Source organism: Topomyia yanbarensis, chromosome 3, assembly GCF_030247195.1.
Source record: "Topomyia yanbarensis strain Yona2022 chromosome 3, ASM3024719v1, whole genome shotgun sequence".
NCBI classification, from domain to species: Eukaryota; Metazoa; Arthropoda; class Insecta; order Diptera; family Culicidae; genus Topomyia; species Topomyia yanbarensis.
Window position 1 is genome coordinate 33,922,127 of NC_080672.1, and position 20,581 is coordinate 33,942,707.

General features: G+C 42.1%; 1 protein-coding gene across 30 annotated transcripts in view; it reads right to left on the reverse strand.

The window, feature by feature from the left end:
- Window positions 1-20,581, reverse strand: part of LOC131691502 (ryanodine receptor) — a 120,067-nt gene that overhangs the window by 36,084 nt on the left and 63,402 nt on the right. For 17 of the 30 annotated variants that reach the window (XM_058977954.1, XM_058977952.1, XM_058977956.1 and 14 more), the window contains exons 4-11: window positions 16,933-16,947; window positions 14,806-14,883; window positions 4,297-4,485; window positions 4,033-4,232; window positions 3,443-3,967; window positions 1,315-3,385; window positions 1,176-1,256; window positions 189-288 (exon numbers count right to left, since the gene is read on the reverse strand). In XM_058977954.1, coding sequence (XP_058833937.1) covers window positions 189-288; window positions 1,176-1,256; window positions 1,315-3,385; window positions 3,443-3,967; window positions 4,033-4,232; window positions 4,297-4,485; window positions 14,806-14,883; window positions 16,933-16,947 — 3,259 coding nt within the window. Of the gene's footprint in view, window positions 1-188; window positions 289-825; window positions 926-1,175; window positions 1,257-1,314; window positions 3,386-3,442; window positions 3,968-4,032; window positions 4,233-4,296; window positions 4,486-14,805; window positions 14,884-16,932; window positions 16,948-20,581 lie in introns of all 30 variants that reach the window. The other 13 variants (XM_058977975.1, XM_058977971.1, XM_058977980.1 and 10 more) reach the window with 3 other exon arrangements.

Here is a 20,581-nt window from a genome sequence, read left to right on the forward strand (position 1 = left end):
ACGAATTCTATACTGTAAGCATCGGTTTTTGTGGTTATGTAGAACTTAGTCGTAATAAAATATGCAAAGTAGGCAGTCGCAGCTTGCTTTGCCGCAAAAGTATTAATTGTTTGCGTATCAAAAGTTAATATTGTGGGCAAAATATTTGTGTTTTTTTGGTTTGCTGATCTAAAATTTGGGATTCTTACTGATCGTATGATCCACTAAGTCAAGAAAGACACCAACTATATCGCCTGGTACCCACTGTTTGCCGAATGATTCCGTTGCACCTCCAGATACTTTTTCTTCCTATAAAATTTTGACGATGTTTTTAGAACAATTCGAAATATGGATTAACCAATCATTGTGTACGGTTGCATACGTGGGCGTGTGTGCATTTGGTGATGGGTTTGTTAGTATACATGTGTATGTGTTTATGAGTGGTTTATTTGATTATATTTATCAGGTCGCGATTGCAGAAGGTGTGGTCAAGATACGGTGTTGTACAGAATGAAAGAGAGAGAAAAAGAGAAGAGAGAAAAGAGAACAATGTTAAGTCGAACGAGACGTGGACTCGGTTCCTAAACACCAACAACTAGTCGGAAAGGGCGATGATTTGTTGACACTTTTCACTTGGGTAAGCAAAAGCAGAACCATCAAAAATGTGTTGGCTCCTGAAAGCTTACTGTCACTCTGATTGGCCGAGAAATTTTTATGATACGATTGACGACCACAAGTGACTGAGTACGGAGCAGTTTATGAACACGAGAACGACGAAAAAATAGTAATAACAAAAAACAAAACATGTTAAACAGGAAGCTGTCGTTTGCGATGAGATTTGCTTACTCATTGTCCCCTCGTGGACGTTAATGAAGCAACCGACTACATCTCCGACCTGGTAGCGTCTACCGAAATCTTCAATCGTGTGCAGGTGTAGCTTACGGGCCTACGCGCGCGTTGTGTTGAACCAAAAAAGAGCCCATGGACGTCGAAAGGGAACAACATCAGTGTAGGTGCAGGGAAAAGGTTTCATACAAACTTTCATTCGACATTTAAACTAGTTCAAGGGTTCTAACAGTGATCGGCTTATTGTGAAAAGAGTGTACTGTACTTTTCTTGCCAGACTGATTGTAGACGTGTGCACTAGGGTGGAATGGTTTTGGACGATTAGACAACGTTTGCATTGCTATACTTACATTGTATCCATCGAAAGCCCATGAACAATCATCTGTACCGAGCATATTACCGGGAAGACAATCCGCTCGTGCCCAACCGACCTGTAGAAAATTAACTTCGATTATCATTTCCTAGACCTATCTCAATAACTGAACGAACCCTCATTGGACCAGCGGTCAACACCTCGAATTCAAAGTACCATTTTCCACCGGTAACAGCGTAGGTCTTTTCGGCACGATATGTCCTAAAAGCGGAGAACTTCTGTCGGAATGCTTCTGCAGCTAGAGCTTCGTTTGCCTCTCCAGTAGGAGGATCCAAATTGTACCCATAGATCAACAATGTCCGAACCGTTTCCGAAGCTGTGTCCCTGTTTGCCTTCTTGATAGCTTCATCCACCTTACTGTACGGCACTAGATGAGGACTACGACGGTTCTCACCATCTTCATTCAAACCATACGTCCATCCCTGCTGGATGCGTTCCTTAGCCCACAGATTGTGTGTATTTTCAGCGAGCGCATCAACAAGTTCTTCCATTTTCACATTCAGAACGGCCGCGGTAAGATCCAGCGGAGCTGGTTTGTACCCATTGCCCTGCATGTACGGATCATTTGGCAACCGGATTGGACGAATACGTGCTGGTGGTTTGTCCATCGATATGTAATATCCCAACGACAGAATCGTCTTCAGCGTTTGGACGGCAAGTTGGCAATCGTACCGCTTCTCAGGAGCCGGTAGTTTCTCGAACGACGTCAGACACGGGTGTACTCTGTACATATCATCACGACGCTCACCCCATGTCCAACCAGCCTCGATCTTATTCAGTGCCCACATTTCGTGGATGTTCTCGGCGAGTTTATCCTTAATAGTTTCTACAGAGGCCGGCAAGGTCACACTAGTGGTGTCTACTGGTTTGGGTACGAAAGCACTATCATCTTCCACCATCCAAGGACCGGCCAGTACATTCTTGTTTAAATTTCCAAAGTAGAAACAAGGATCCAAGCTTAGATTTTGGTGGGGCATAAGGCACTGTACTAGAGGTGAGAATCCTATCGGAGGGGCATACTTCAGACGACCATGGTCGCCACCGAAGAGAAAACGGCAACTCAGCTTGGAAGAGCAGCTCATCACCGGAAAGAACATTCCATTCAGATTAAAATCCGTGAAGGATCCATGCACTGGTTCACCGTTGAACGTGAACCGAATAACCGGAACACTCAGATCCAAAGTACAACCAATGACGTCTCCCTTCTTGATGAACGGTTCAACGATATCCGCGTGCACGATACGAGTTCTTCGTCCTGCCGACCAGAAGTATACTCCATCAAACCCATACGAGAAAAGATCATCGCCAACTCCGTTTCCTCCCCACTTTTCACCACCTCCCGGGTATGGAACGTATCCCGACATATTAGCCCAACCGATTCTCAAATGTGGCGTCATGTGCGTCGTTTGCTCAATATGATCCATGGTTACCTCAAAATACCACTTCTGATAGACGGCGGAACCTTCAACGCGACCGACGAAAATGTTCGGACGGATACTGGCCACATGATCGACCAAACTTGTCTGCAGTAGTAGGTTTTTTCCCGGCAACAAAAAATCACAAATGTTGTTCTGTGAGGACCGCACCGCAACTCCATTACCGACGCACAGTGAACACAGAACGTCCAACACTTTCGGATCTCGGCCGTGTTTCTCCAACAGCGATATTATTACTTTGATATGTTCATCTCTCATCATGTTCAGGGCTTCGGGCGAATCTATAAGGACGCAGTGCAACACATCCAGCATTCCGGAACCCTCGCTGGAGGCTTGTGAACCCAATCGGGAGAACAACCAGTTCAATCGGTTAGAGTTAGCGAATTGGGCGCAGTTGGTGTGATTTCCTTTGATGATCGCTGCCAACAGTTGGTACAGATAACCCGAAATCATATCCCAGCTTTGGCCGGATTCGTCACTTGCCAGGAAGGAAGCCAGGAAACCTTGCGAGGAAATGATGTTGATTTTGTCGATGGCCTCCAGGATCAGGTTCAGTACACCTTCTTCCTGGAACAGATCTTGACGATTCCGCAACGCTCGGAGTCGGTTCTGTCGCTCTTCATGTTCCATGTCATCCTCCGGTTGGGCAAAGTAGTTGATCAAATCCTCCAAACACATCACCATCTCTCCAAGGTTTACGCTTGTCAGAAAGATCGAGTGCCGACGGTTCTCCTGAAGTGTTTCTAGACCCCTGGAATAGAAAATAATAAATTAGAACACGATGATGAAAAGGTTTCTCGATACATACCGAATAAAGTTGGTGAACAGATGGCTACACTTGCGTATAACTCGAGCCGTTCTAGATTCTTCCTCTTGCGAACGGGAGAAATCCAAACCGTCGTCCATTTTTCCTTCCTCGTGCAGAATGGCTTGCTTCTCCTCCACCTTTCCGACACCCTTCTTCTTCGTTTCGTAGCTCTTGTAGCTGACCCACAGACTAGTCTCGTGATGTTGCATTATTACCGTGGAATCGCCATATTTGATGATCGGCGCACCAATCACCTCCAGATCTTTGTCTTCGAGGACCACCTTTTGGTCGTCCTTTTCCGAGCGCAGCACGAACGCAGTTTGCGATGTTGTTGCCTGGTCTCGTTGCATCAGAATTAGTTCGTTGTTATCGTTGACACCCAGGTAGCGGCCCGTTGTCAAATGACGAATTCTCATCGGGTGGGACCAATTGATAAAACCACCGGCCCATTTAGTTCGAGCTAGCTCCAGTCGCCACAATGATCGAGCCTGCGACAAGACGGAACCGCCTTCGTAGATGACCATACTGAGTTCGGAAAGATTGGAGTTAGATGAAGATTAAAGGTTATTGAACAGGAACAGAGAACTTACTTCTGCCCAGGATCTTCTCCCCATGTACTCGGTATCGTTAGACACTCATCGCCACCGTGGAAGAACCGGAGCACATCACCGCCGAACACGAAACCGACATACTTCATGCGAGAGATACCGGTTCCGTACGGTTGAACGCTCCAGTGCGTGACGTGGAAGCTAGCGTTGACGATCGATTGGTCGTTCTCCTTAGTCGTGTGCTAACGATTGGAATAAAAGCTTCGTCAATGATCGGAAACTCGTCAACGGCCTTCATATACTCACCAGATAACGTTCAGTTGCAACCGAGACCAGAATCAGATCGTCACCAACGCGAACCTTCTCACCCTCGGAACGCTGTTTGCTCGCCGGATGTACTGTCCACCAGCATGCTTCACCCTGGCTGTGCTCCTGCAGACCTACATCGAAGGACAGCTTGTCGTTGGAAGACGACGTGGAAAGGCACGCTAGATACTGTGGAAGATACGAGTGTTAATGGAGTGTGCTTTGATACGATGTTTGAACTCTGTCAGGATCCAACAGATCCTAATTTCGACTTTGTCCCCTGAGGAAGATGCGGTCCTGAATCGAAACGTCGAAGTAAACAGAACATAATTCCTTTTTAATCCATGTGAGACTGCTTAGTCGAAATTAAGACTTGTTTGAGTACATTACAGTCGAATTCTACAATCAATAAATCTTAATTATCTCAAATCTGTTGGTTTCCTAGAATATACGTATTGAGGAATATTTCAGGAACAGCTTTGCTTGAGAAATTGTTTGTCGACTTGAAAATTGTTTATTCAGTGGATGAGGTTTTATCCGGATTTGCTTAGGCCTCCGATCCGCATTTACCCAGAACGGCCATTCCGGAACAGAGTGATATGAAATAACCTGGATTACCCTAAAAAGAATTATTTTCCGGTCTAAACAATCAATGACAAAATATGTGTTAGTGGAGTATGTTAGCCAATCGAAAATATAATTGCACAAGCATTTATCTCTTTTATTGCCAGTTTAGGGACCTTGTTATTTTTTCTGTGGTACATGTTTAACTTTCACCTTGGAATCGTAAATGCAATCACAAACAGAAAAACAAACAAGTCAATAAACCTAGCGAATCAATCAAATCGACCAATGAAATAAAAAGATTTGCCCCAAAGTAGGACAAATCATGCAATCCCAATGGCTCTGTTGGATGGCGCTGCTTTTTTGTCGGATCATAAATCTACCAGCACGTTCTAATATCAAGGAGTTATCTAGTGGAAAGTCTGGCGCAGTTCTGCAACTGGTTGTTGGCATGGGGTGTTGTGCAATATGTTATATGAACACATTGGTTTTACTCCCGGCGTTGAAAGCGAAAATAAGTTGGGGCGGATGCCTTCTCGCTATTTACTTATGTAGATAAAATCTTTTCGGAAGTAGTTTGCTTCATTGTTACGTCCTCCCTGTCTATAGTATACATATGTATGTACTATGAGCAGGAAGGATTAGGTTTTTTGTTGCTTCTTGTTGCAATACCACATGCTCTCCTTCCCAGTTTGAGGTTACGTGCGATGTGCTCATAGGAAAAGGTTTCATTCGTTCATGCAGTTGACGGAAACCCTAATAAAAATTTTATTGTTAACGACGCGTTCAGGGTATCATTCAAACAATATATATAAAATGGTGTCACCGTATGGGTTATAGTTCTTTGACGTAATTTCTTTATTAGGGATACAGTAACCTGGTAAATAACTTAGTAGATTTATAGGAAAGATTTATCAAGTTTAATCGCACTACATTCCAATCGGGACTTTTGTTTCTTCTCAATGTAGATTATTCAAGACATTTTTTTATGCGGGAAATACGTGTTGCATAGAAAACTGCTGACTATCAGAAATTCGCATAAACCACCGTAACACCGCTTAAAAAACTGAAGAACCGTACGCGAGGTTAATAATTTATGCCGGTAAGCTTCAGGGCATACTGGTTGTTGGTGAGCCGGTAAACTTTTAAATTGAATTTAAAAAATTAAAATTTTAAGTATTAAAATCACTGATAACTGACATACAAGTAAAGTTTTCAGCTTGTATAAGAAATAAAACTGTCGCTTTGAAATGACAACAGCAAGTAGTAACTTGCTACTTGGCGGCGCTTCGATAGGCCAGCAATCGCTATACGGGACTTATGTGCAAACTTGGATACAATGGTGACTCATGCATGCGAGCCTGTATGTGATTGTGATTTTCAACGTATTTTACTTTGAATGTTTACACAGGTTTTTCGGGAAAGTTTGTTCCAGCTTATACCTATGCCGGTTCCCTGTGTTAAAATGTTAGGTACACAAACCCACACAATTTAATTCAGCCACTTCTGTAATTTTCACGGATTTGTTTTTTGTTTTTAATTGACGTTAGGAATGATTATGGCAACACGTGTGCTGACCTCACCGAACACAACTGTCAATCTTGAGAACGTAAGGATGCGGTGGAAAAAGAAATGGTTCAATCTTGTTTGTGCTTGTTATGGCAACATTTTGATTGCGCCGGAGCTGATGATCGGGTAAAAGAACCTGGCGTCAAGTATGTTTGCACTACTTGCAGCAGCAAACAGGAAACATCCGCCCCTACGTTCACCAAAGAGCTGCTCAAACCTTTCACTTACTCTGGCTGACTAACTCGTACTGGACGCAGTTGGCCACCCTCGAATGTCAAAGGGACCATGATTTCTTGCAATTGCCGCTCTGGGAGAACAACTGAAGATGGTAGAGCAAGAACAGCTCCTGCGGGAACAAGAACTGGAGGAAAAGAAAGAGCCTAATCATATGCAACTGGCAGAGGTCAAACGTCAGGCGAACGAGAAAAGACAGCTAATAGAGGCTTTGGAGTCGGTGAAAAGTCAGATACTTTTTCCAGTGAGTGTACAGCACGTGATCGTACACTATACGGCAAACAGGGCACTTAATTCTAGCTCTCCTGAACAAGATTCACCACGTACCGGTACCAAGGCACGCTCGACTTGAGACGCGGATGCAATTTGGACATGTTGTGCAAAATCTCGTGGACCATATAAAAGCAGCTGATCAACACGACCACTTAGCAAATCCAATGTTGATGCAGGTGCTAGTGGAGAAATTACCTGGATCGATGCGACTGGGATGGGTTGAATTCAAGAGGAGTCTTAATTCAGTCAATTTTGAAACATTCGGCGAGCTCATGTTAGAACTCCTGACCGCTGCCAGCGAAGCAACCTATGATCTTCCAGGATTTGTGAACACAGTTCAAACCTACAAGCGGAAACCAAAGGATGCTGGTATAGTCAACACCCACTCAAAGAGTTTCCAAACACAACGAACAGTAGGACGAAAAATTACCAAACAGTTATACCGCGTTTGACATGCGAGCGTTACCGTCATCGCGTGTCCGAGTACCCTCAGTTCAAAGCGGCAAGCGTAGACAAACGAAGGAAAGTGGTGTAGCAGAAGGGTCTATGTTGGACATGCCTGAACAGTCACGGCAAATGGCCATGTCAGTCGTGGACTGCATGTGGAATTGAAGAATGTCGACAAAAGCACTACACCTTTCTCCATTCCTTTTCCACCACTTATAACAACATTAGTATTTCTGCTAGTGACGTTTCCTCTGAGGAGTTCAATTGGTCACCTGGTATACTCTTCTAGAACTCGCTATCGCGTAGATGTCCGTACCCTTGGTCACCTTTTACCTCTCAAACCCTCAAGTATCACGATCTACCACGCCGCTTTCCGCTCCTGCGGGACCTCCTGTTGGAAGACTACGAGTTGGTGCAGCTGCAGTTGTTGATCGGAGTGGACAATCTGCGACTCTGTGGTCCGCTCAAACTTCGTAAAGGGGAACTGTGTGACCCAATCGGTGCGAAATACCGACTAGGTTGGAGCATCCACGGATGCATCCCGGGCGGCCAAGCTCAACAGCAATCATAAATTTCCACGTTGGAGCGGTTTCTGATGCGGATCGCGAAATGAACAAGCAACTTCGTAACAATTTCGTGCTGGAGAATGCTGGTGTCGAACCTCAAAAGATACATAAGAAACTAAGAATGAAAAACGCGCGAGGCGGATTCAGCAGGAGACAACACGGGGGACTTAATCGGGAGTCGGTTTCGAATCCGGGCTTCTATGGAACGCTGATAACCCAATGGCAGTTCGCCCTATGATGACTTTGGAACGAAGATTTGCACGAGAACCACCGCTAGGAGAAAAGGTACCTTTCCTTAGGCGTCGTGACCAACCACAAGAAATCAGATAAAGTCAGATTGATTTGGGATGTAGCAGCAAAAATAGGCAGAGTATCCTTCAAGTCGAAACTGCATAAGGGTACTGACTCCGCTTATGCAAATATTGTGCCAATTTCGACAGTTTCCGGTTACCACGTATAGAAATATAATGGGAATGTTCCACTATATAAAAGGTCGTTCTCCAGATGGCCAACCACAACATTTCCTATTTAGAGAATCCCCCTCAGACTGTCCACAAACGTGGCAACATTCGGGGCGACCAGTTCGCCCGCTACGGCCCAGTTCTTGAAGAACCTTAATGCTCAGGAGTTTGCCTGGAACCCCCCACGTGCTTCTATCTTGAACAAACACTACGGGGACGGTTACCTTGGATAGTTTCAAGATTATAATAGATGGTAATAGAAATAGTCAACGAGATCAAGCTGGTACATTGTAATGGCTGTCGTCACTTCTTGTCGAACAAGGTGGATATCCTGCGAGGGATTGGTGAGCTAGGTGAGGAAGTAGTCAAAAATCTTGCCCTGGAGAGAGACCAGAACTTGGAGTCCGTGCTAGGAAGATAGTGGCTGCCGAAAGGTGACGCAGTTGTATACTCCTTTGTCATGCGAAGAGACCTTAGATCTTGGAAAATTAACACGTTCCCACCAAATGAGAAACTCTTCCACGTCTGGCCTAGAGGAACATGCTGAGATTAGCGAATTCCGCAGGATATATATTTGCGATGGCGACAACGGACGAATCTGTTTCTGAAATTGGACGCATTGTGTATCCAGCGCTGTCTTCGTGGACTCTAGCGAAGTGGTGAATTGATGTGTGGTGTACATTCGTTTAAACGCAGAGGGGAAAGCTCAAGTAACATTTTCAATTTCAATGAATATTCCGTGCATTCGAGTACAAGATATCCTGCAGAAGCTTAGGGTCCAGTGACCCAAAGAACAATCAGTTCCCAGGACTTACAGAGAACTTCCTCCCATCCATTTCAATCTGGGTTATTTAGTTCCGAAAATAAGTATCTCTCGGTTGAGCTCATGGACCAGATTATACCGCGCAACAGTCTATGTTCTCCGTTACCTTGACAACCTACTTCGGAAGAGAAAGGGTCGACATCTGGAACTCGGTATGGTTACACAGGATGAACTACAACGAGTTGAATATGCGCTGTGGAGTACGGCGAAAATCGAGGCCTTCCAGAACGAATTAACTGAAGTGACCGTCATCGTATCGTAGACAAGTCCACGCTCAAACTTTAAGATCTGGCTATTCCCAGATAACAACTGCATTTTACAAGTCGGTGCTACCCCATATGCACCGAACGAAGCTAAGTTTCCTACGATCCTCCTTAAACACCACCTAATCACATTTCTTTATGCAGACTGGTATCATCGCCGTTTCCGGCACGCCAACCGCGAAACCATCGTCAATGACATTCACCAACCCCAACGTTAAACCTAGGTCCTTGTGAAGATGGCGGCCAGAAACAGCATCTGGTGTCGCGTGAAGTGCACCGTTCCAAGACCACCAGTCATGGCTCCGCTTTCAGAGATGCGACTGACAACATTTGACCGACCATTTACTTTCATTGGTCTGCATTACTTCGGACTGGTCCTAGCTAAGGTGGACAAAGCAACTTAAAGTGCTGGGTAGCTTTTGGAATCCCCTACTTGTTGGGGTAACTTGGCAAGCGCCTTGCGAGCCGGATGACGAGGCATTGGAAACCATTCTCTACGAAGCAGAAGCTATGGTTAACTCGAGGCCGTTAACATACATACCGATAGAGTCGGTTGGGCAAGAAACTCAGACGCCCAACCACTTTCTCCTGGGCAGCTCAACCGGCGTCAAGATCCTTTCGACGGAGCCGGTGAATCGCGGAGCAAAAAATCACTCATTTTTGAATTCTCAAAGTCCCCCTTTCTTATTGTGACAAATGTCAAAGATCAAAGATCACATCGTTCGGACAATCTTAGACCACGGCCCAATTTGCTTGAGGTTTTTGAAATTGGTACTATGGGAAAATATGGAGAAAATGCACATATGAACTTTTAAAACTTTTACAGTAGCACTCAAAAAATTACTATTCATAACTTTTTTTAACGGAAATAATCTTAGTATATGAATTAAGATATTTTCTTTTGCATATATCTCTATTATTCTTCACTCAATTAACATAAACGGTACCTTATTGAACGTGGAAAATTCTTGTGAATAGAATAAAAATAGATTCGCTATCGGCAAAATTCAGAAATATGAAATTTTTTGACATTAACTCTACAAACCACAGTTTTTTCATTAAATGTCCGAATATCCCAACTTTTCATATTTTTCCAGAAATGAAACTGTTCTCATGTAATCCCTAAGCGTCTTTTTCACTACAAGTAGTAGATTGAATAATATTTTTTGTTGAATGCAGTAGATATGTGCAATTTAATTAAAAAAATGTGGAATCGAGAATAAATGTTAAAAATATAATGTTTCTGAATTTTACCAGCACGAATTTTGTTCCTAAGGATTTTCTACGTTTGACAAGGTACATTTTATTAAAATTGATTGAACAATAATATAGATATGCGCACAAGAAAATGATGAAATTTATATGAATGCCAAAAGGCTTTATAACCCCAGCTTCTCGTATTCGGACAAAGTTCGCAAAGGTTCCGTTTGATTTCTGAGATTTTTTTTACATTACAAAACTGAAAAATATGTATGATTTGCTGCACGGAGTAGAATTTTTTTTAAAAATAATCCAGTACCCTACTTTTCCGAACTTTTCGAGAGAACCAACCCGGGGACAACTTGACAGATTATTTCATATATGTACCACTGATTTGATGGACAAAACTGTGTTTCGTAAGGTGTGTTATGAATGCCGTCAATGCAGCAAGAACAACGTTTAGAAAATGCGTATTCCAAATGTGGAACACTTAGGCCAATGAAAGTAATTCACCAAGCTTAATAATTCGTAAACCTATGACATCTTGTTTCAAATGAATTAAGAACGTCAAGAGTCCTAGTATTTTGGTAGGAAATATAAACAAGATATGTAGGATTTTCTACACATTTAGCAAAATTGTTTTTGTATGGAATTTGTGTACTTTTTCCAGAATTTTGGCAGCAAACCGATTGAGCCCGGTTTTAGCAAGAATGCTGCCAGGAAATGAATTTGGTGATAGAAATGCTTAAATTGTTCATTTTTTACAGATATGGAAAATAATAAATGGGATTCACTTTTTTAAAATTTTGTGCCTTTTGAGCCGCCATGACATCACCAAATCACCACAAAATTTTGCTTATAAGCTCAATTTATGGGAGCTGTCAAGTTGTCCCCGGGCTGGAGAGAACAAAATATCTTATGATTATTTCCTTTAAAAGAGGTATGAATTGTAATTTTCTGATAGTCACTTCAAAAGTTAAAGCATTTAATATATCTTTCAAAAACTTCAGGCGAAGTGGGCGAGGATCTGATATTGTCCGAATGATGCGAAATTCAGAATCTGAGCTTACTTTGACTTATGTCTTAATATGAAAAGGGAGGATTTTGATAATTCAAAAAAAAAAAAAAAATCGCTATGCCCTACGCAGCAACCCAATTTGCCCAATACTTTACTAACCAGTTTTGGGTGCCGTGGCTGAAAGAGTATCTATCGGTCATCACCCGAAGGAGCAAATGGTTCGAGGAAGCTAACGATCTGAAGATTAGCGATCTGGTACTGGTGGCTGTCGAAACGGCGAGGAACCAATAGATCCGGAGAAGATTCAAGGAACTGTTTCCGGGCCGGGATGGTCGAGTTCGTCATCTACGAGAAAACGATCAGAACAACACAAAGTCTGTCCCCAGAGTCGACCGCAGTCGGTGTTCGTGAGCATAATAGTGTAGTGGGCCATCCTCAGGTCAGTTTCATATCTGTCAACCCTCTAACAGATACTACTGCGCTCTATATTTGTACAGATACGATACACAATACTTTCACATGTATTCCTGGCACCATACGCTGCACTCACCCGAAAAAAGCCCATCGAAAAGACCATCGCCATTGAAGCAACTAAAGAAAAATACACAGTCTTTCCCCCTTTCGCCGGACACTGTCGGTAGTCCGGGAAGCAATAGTGTGGTTTTTTGACAGCGGCTGACACTGTGGGACTTATATTTCATCACTTCCCAAGGGGCTCTGTTGCAGCTTCTTCTGTTACAGATGTGACCAGCATGTATCGAACAAGTAACCGGCTTGGGGAAGAAAAGAAGAAAGTTGCTTCTCCACTTCACAATGAAGGGATCGACCGAGGGGAAGATGGCTGTCCCTACTTAACGGGTATACAGCCTTCGCAATCCTCCTCCTGGCTTTCCACCGGTGAAGGAACATCGCAACAACAACAGCAGACGTACCAGACTACCGAGCTCTCGGTTGAAAGCAGCCCAACTATGTCCTGGAATCGATGGAACACGCCAGCCAAAATACGCAGGCAATCTCATCACTATCGTCTTCGTCAGTGACATTCACCAGTCGAGACTGCAAATGCTTCGTACTTCAGTGAAACATCAGCGAACTTAAACAGCGGGTCAATGATTACGGACCAAGCCTGATAGCACATCAGCAAATAAAAGTGGTCAACCGAGTAGTTCTAACAGATTTCTTCGGCAACAACTAAATTTTCTTGCTGAAAACTGGCAGTTGTCGATACTGGCAACACGGAGTAGGTATTCTAATTCGGAATGGTGTACTTTTCGAGCGAATCAATGTCGACGATAGTATACGAGCAATCGCAGTTCAGGTACAACTGCCACAACGAAGGACGGTGGTGTGAGTCTACCTCCCTCCTAGTATTCAATAGTTTCAATAACAGCTGGATGGTTTCCTCAAACAGTTTCCACGTCCGGTGATTGTACTGGGCGTCATATTTACTGGGATTTCAACAAAACAACCATATTAGGCTCACTCTGCACCGAGAAAACTTTGACGTTACAGTTAGTAATCCTTAACGATGGGCAACGTATCCGGATTCCTCCAGCTTCCGGTACCACATCAGCAATCGAGCTCACAATCTGCTCGAAAATTGTGGCTACGAAATTCATTCGGCGAACGCTTCCCGACACCCACAACAGGGATCTCTTCCCCATAGTTGTCTCAATTCCCGGATTATTTAAATTCCAACAAAGAGGCAGCAATGGCGAAAACGTAGGAAAACACTGCAGTGTACTGAGGCATATCCAGGTAGAAGACCCACGAAAAGCTAATGCACAAGCAGCAGAAAACTCACGAACAGCTAATGGCGGTAGCTAGAAAGTCAATTCAGGACGCTAAACAGCGATCATGGGAAGACTTCGTCTCGAAGATGTCTCCAAATTCCACTACGGCAGTGATGCGGTATGCAGTAAACACGTTGACAGGGAAACGTCAACGATGAACTGGCACAACACTACAGCAACCTCCAGCTGCCAACAACTGTTCCAACGGGAGAAGGAAAAGGCCGAATGAAAACGCGTAAATTTGTTGCCAGACACCTATGATATTTACAACTCCAACTTCACTCTGAATGAGCTGCTGTGGGTACTCGACAGAGGACAGCATCTCTTCAGAACCGGACTGTATCGGTTACCCAATGCAATGGCGTGAGTTTTCATCCTGTTGACGAATTGGAACCATAGTACCACTTCCAAACTCGGATGACATTCCGCCCAACCACTTTAACAAGCTGTTTGGTGAAGGTCTTCGAGCGAATAGCCAACCGATGGTTAACTACCGAATTGGAGTCGAACGCCATACAATTTTCTATGCGGTCAAAAATCTTGATTCTTTTTCAGAAAAAATGACTTCCCGATTGTTATATTAGCTGCCCATGTCAGGCCTGAACTGTACGGAACCTTTGTGTGATTGAGTGAAGGGCGTCATTTTTGCTTCCGCAACTGCAGATACCTTGCCAAATCATCAACTTGCGAACGGATTTTTCTGCAAATACTAATTTGAACTTAGCCAAGGGATCCTCCTTACGTTTAGCCAAAGTACAATTTTGACCCGGGATATACCCAAAGTTCATTTATTTACGTTCCGTCTATGGATATTCTCGCATACAGATTCACTAAACGCTCATCGTGACCTTTGTTAGCGGTAGTTGTAAGAGAGCAGATATTACAAAAATGTGAATTCATTGATATTCATATAAAATATTGCACATGATATTTTAATATTAAAACGTTGTTTTTAGTATACCATAATCAAAATGATTCAGCAATGTTAAAATATAATAATTATATGATCACATTTGATCGGGTAATCAAGTACCATTTTAGCATACATTTATTCAAGTTTCATTTAATTAGGTGGTTGGCCGAATAATTAATTCAATCGGTAGAATGAATCCGGAAGCGAAATATGTTACATCTTTGTTCGAAATTCACCACTGTTCAAGTTGATAAGAAAAATAAAGCCCACTCACAATTCAGAGTGGATATTAACTGCAAATTGCAACTGTTGAATTATTTCACCGTAATTAACGATCCTGCAGAGTTCATGATGTTCAGCTGATGCAAAACTACGCAATACTCACCATATCGCTGTTGTTGTGACGTAGCAGGATTGCATTACCATACAGCAAAGTTCGGTGTCCGGATCCAGTTCCCTTGCCCTAGTTCAGTGATGTGACAAAAAGATAAAGCAGAACGAAATAAAATCAGTTATTAGTATAAATTCTTTGTCATTTTTTTTTCTAGTTAGCGGTTAATTCATCATTTTGATTATAGATTACAGTTGTTCAGTCTGGTAGACATTCGCACAAATCTGGGTTAAAACATTCCAACTAAATTGGTTTCTAATCTACTAGTACATGACACCCATTCCGGTTTGTTTGCGTATGCTCAAGGTTGTTACATCCGCCGAAGTTAGTTTCATGTTGCATTTTTGTTTAGCGCTTCTTACGGTTCGAGACATGTTATTTATTCGTGCGGTGTGCGAGGTTTCGTGCTTCCTTTGGCACAACAATAATTGAAAGCTTAGGATGCAAACTTGATGGTGGCGATGGCGGTGGTTGCATGCTAGGAACCACTTTTCGGCAATCTCTGCGAGCATTCAAATCTATTTAGGTAGATTAGATGGTCACGGCATCTTGCTGCTTGGGAGAGTTCAGCATGCTACAATGCCCGGGTGGATATGCTTGCTTTGTCATCGATTTACAGTGTTTGCGATCATAGCGACGAGATAAGCTTCGGAGTAAGTGGTTGAACGGAGATGGGCTTTGAACGGGGTTACCGCGACTTTTCGTTTAATCATACATGTTGCAAAAAAGAAACTAATTACATTTGATGTTTGGTACCACAATCGGACAGTACTCATTGAAATTAAATGAAAATATATTGCAATGATTAAAGTTCACTAAACGTTATGAGTCTCGCGTTGAAAATTCTGCACCAATATTAATCTAATTCTTTGTGTACGTAGGTACACAGTGTGCATTTGTAACCGGGCACGGATTAAAGAATGGACAATGAAAATGTTTCATTTCCAACAGAGACGGCAACATGGTTTCGACTTTCATGTTCGAGGTTTTTCACTCTTGATTTTTTTTATTCTTCGTGCAGGATAAAAATCATGTCACTCCAGTGCAAAGGGGACATGCAGCACAAAGGAACGCAACATTCATTACAGGGACATTCGTTCAAGGTGGCGTGGTGGAATATTTGCTCATGGCGTTCCTTTCTGTGTGCTAGGTATGTGGGTCCTAAAACGTGTGATTCAGTTGGAAGTGGCTCATTGATTCAATGGGATTATTCGTTTTCGATGTTGGAGATTTTTTTACATGGGAATCTGATTGCTAGGGGACACAGTTAGGTCCGGAACTAAAAAAAATCACCATTATCACGCATCCTTTTTCATGATTTATGTATAAGCTTTTGTGCAAAAAGTGTTGGGAAATAATGCTTAATGAAAAATTAATATGAATAATTGTACCATGACAGTTCAACAAGTTAAATGAGGTCAAGACCAGCACAAAATCAATGATCGCAAGTTCCAATGCAAAAAAGTATACATCCGAGTTATAGTTCGGAATTTTCATTGTCATCCTTTTCAAGGCTTACATAAACTGTAACCATCGAACGGCCTGTTCTGTCTACATACATTAAAATTTGTACAATGGAAAACTCAAGCTGGATTTACGATACCCTGGGGCATCACGCGTATCTGTTCGAAAATTGGATTTCTAAAGAGCTCAGCTTTAAACAACAATACATACATGGATTAATTTTAAATTCAAACTATACACAATTACAGGATGTCATCACCATGGTCAGTGTCATTCTGCAGCGCGATTTCATTATTTTTGCAGATAAAAACTTTCACATTCAATGTTAGGTCGCATCCAAAAGCAGACTAATATGTGTCATTGATAATTGTTTGTGGTAGTTTTTTCTCAGATGCTTTTTTCATTCGACGGTAGATAGAAAAGATTATGTGATAGACAAACATAGTTGTTGTTTAGAATATAGATAGTAATTTGGAAAAAAAGTAAATCAAATAAAATAGTACAGTGTGTAAGGTAGAAAACGGAAATAAAAATCATAATGATAGAACGAGCAGAAAGGGAAGAGAAAGAAACAAAATGAAACCCATACATCAAAGTCAGCCAATTAAAACTACACCAAAAACACGGATTCGCTTGCGGCACCTAAAGTGTACTTACTACCGAGTCATTGCCCTGAAATTGATAGAGAGAAGAAGCCAGAGAGAGTTGTGTTGGATGATTTTATTCGCAGGTGATGTTTTTTTGTTATTTTAAAATTATTACTTTTTTAATGTGATTTTACGGATCAAGTCACGTTTGCACCTCACAAGTTTTTTTGATTTCTTTTTTGTGATATGTTGATAAATACTTCTAATTAAATGTTTTATGAACTATTGCAAGGACCATAGTTGAGAGGGGCGGGTATGGTTCTTGTTCGTATTCGGACCCGACTCGAACCCGAATATTGTATTAGTAAGTATAGCCGAATCCGACCCGCAGCCGGATTTTTAAAAAAAATCCAGTACCCAAACCCGGACATAAAAAATCCGAACCCGAACCCGACCCGTACACGCATTAAAAAAATGGAAACCGTACCCGACCCGAACCCGATTTTCAATAAATTCATCCGAAGTTGATACGAAAGAGTAGCAGCCTGATTGGCGGTGTTTTCATTTTATATCCCTTTGACTTAGGTAGATCATGAACTATCGAAAAATAAAATCATTCATGTAAAAAATTAAAACTCACCATAAATAACGCAAAATATTCAGAATTAAGAAAAAACACTTATTACGTTCGAAGACATAGTATAACCTACAACTAAATGAAATGGAGAAGGTATTTCACAATACTTGATGCAAAAAACGAGAGGCATCAGGAACTTCGCCAACTTACCCCTCCTGCTTTTTCGGTGAATTGGGAGAAAGATTGGTGTTTGCCCAATTTTTTCTTCTTAGGGAGGAATATAGCGTAGTTACCGCTCCCGCCATCTAGCAGCGGCTCTTCTAGTATTAGTTTAGTTTTCGGTGTAAATCTTTATTAATGTGTACGAAAGGTAGAAATACCATAGTTCCAGATTCCCCTCGGCGTCATCATTATCTGATGCGGAAAACGCTGAAAATGCCAATAATCAGATACAAGGATTTTTCCCAAAACTATTTTACCGTAAAATCGGGGTATCTTTAATCTTATAAGAGATATAATAAACAAATAAGAACCTCTGATCGTGAACAGCAAGAAAGCAGTACCGATGATGACATGGACGGGAACGAGAACGCGAGAGAAGGTAGACTGAATGACCCCCAAGCGGCTTCACCGCCAAGGAAAAGGATCTCAACACGCAGCAGCAAGCTGCGTCAACAAGATCTGGAAGACCGACATTCTATTTTTTTCATTTTTACTTATTGTAAAAGTTGTGCTAACGCATTGAGCCGTTTTAAATAAATCTTTAGATTAAAAAAAAATCTTATAAGAGACATATTTTACTAAATGTGCGATAAGATCACCGATCGTCTAAAATTATCTAATCAAAACACAAATTATTTTCTAAACTCGCTCAACTTTAACTGTCACGATTATTTTATAATTTAACATGCTATGATGCAATGTTCCAGCATATTTTTGATTTGATTGGTGGAAAATACCTACTATTGATTACACTCGCTTTAGAGTATTATGCTATGACAACACAAACACTCACCGCTGTCCCTTGATCGTTCGCAATTTTCGTAAATTTTGCTTGTGAAAATTTTTGTATGATGAGATAGCTGTTGTTTTTATGAGTTGTTTTTGGATTAATGTTAGTGCTTAGGTGGCCACAACTCTCCTGCTGCGAAAACAAGCGCGGAATTCGCTACTCAGCAAGCGACGGTGGTGAAATGCGGGACGTTATTTTTACACCTTGCAGAAGGCGGCCATCGTGGTTTAGTTAGTGAGTTTAAGACCACGACAAAAGCAAGTCTGATTTTGTTGAGCGTTGCAGACCCGGAAAAGAGCACCCAGCAGCAGCAAATGAACCGAATCGGCAGTGAGGAGGTTTTGCGCAAAGAATAAAATAACGCTAAATTTTGCTTTGTTTTGTTTACTTTTGATAGTTCGTATACATAAATCCGAAATTCTTGGTGGACGCATCTAGGCCGTCCTGTCATTTAGGGTCAGCCAGGCAGGTAAATTTAAGAACCCAAGTGGTGGGTAAATTTCTACTAACAAATTGAAATAATCCCATGTACATATAAAAATGAAAGCTATTTAATTCAACTGATTAATATTTTTGTCACAGCGAACATTTTTGCTAATAAATACACTTTTTATGTTTGGCGGTTGTATATAATTTGCATACACTTGTTTTGCCTTATGGGTGTCGTATAGTTGATTCGTATATATCTTTTTTTTTCCAATTCGTTTATTTGATAAGGCAGGTTTGCGTTAGCTTAAAGGTGCCAATTTTGTTTTGTTTTACATTTTAAATTACTTAAAACTAAGGGATTACATATTGATTAGCTATACATATACACAAGGGGGTAATATAATTTTCGTAAGATTAGGGGGTCATTTAGTTTTTATGGCAATATGGTTTGACATTTTTAGCAATGAGATTATTGGAGCAAATAATGTTTAACTAAGGGGGAAAATTAATACGACTATCTTAAAAGTAGAAATAATTAGAGGGCGTGATTAAATTTTGTAAAGATTCGGAGACATTAATTAGAGTTATTTTATGTGGTAGTAGAGTTGGGCATTTTCAACGAGATCATATAATATAATAGTTAAAACTAGAAAAGGCAAGAAGAGCTAAATGCTTCATGAAGATATTTGGGTGGGGGGAGGGGGAAGGGGTGTTACTTCTGTGTATAAGAGTCAGGGGAAGTAGGGTGGACAAACATGGCAGGGGGAGAACATTATTTCAGTTTCAGACTTCGGGAGATCAACGGATGGATTACAGAATCAGGGTGGCCTTCATCAGGAAGAATCATGTACTGGGACGCCGGGTGGTCGTTCTTAAGATGGCAGGGGTTTCTCCAGACGATTTCGTAGTGCGGCTCAGATGTTGATCGGCTACATTTCGAGTTGTGCGTGTGATGTTCGTGCTTTAGGTCCCGTGTTTGTTGGCTCATTTGACAGGGATGTTTTGTGTCGCCTTGGAGTCGCATCAAACCATCGTGGGTGTATGGTACAGGTGGAAGAGAGCGTTTCTGAGAATGATAAGGAAAAAGGGGCAGTTAAAGTTGGATATTGATGGTTTTTATGAAGTTGTATATAAGGGACATATAGAGGACATCGCGGCTTGCCAACACATCTCGAACCGGGACGTTGGGTGGTCTTCCTCGGGCCCGGAGGGTGTCCATAAGCCGAGACCTGGCGGAACTGTACTCGGTGCATGCCCAGACTATGTGCTCTATATCGTGATAACCGTCGCCACAGGCGCAGATACCACTCTCCACGAGCCCAATACGTCGGAGATGTGCATCCAGCGTGTAATGGTTCGCCATGAGTCGGGACATCACACGAATGAAGTCACGACCCACATCCATCCCCTTGAACCAAGGTTTCGTCGATACCTTAGGGACTATCGAATGTAGCCACCTTCCTAGCTCCCCATTGCTCCACGAGGTTTGCCAACTTTCGAGGGTTCTCTGATGAGTAATACTGAAAAATTCGTGGAAGCAAATTGGTCTTTCAAAAACGTCACCTTCAATGGCACCCACCTTAGCTAAGGAGTCCGCCTTCTCATTGCCCGGAATGGAGCAATGAGAAGGGACCCACACCAAGGTAATCTGGAAAGATTTGTCAGATAAAGCACTCAGTAGCTCCCGTATTTTCCCCAAAA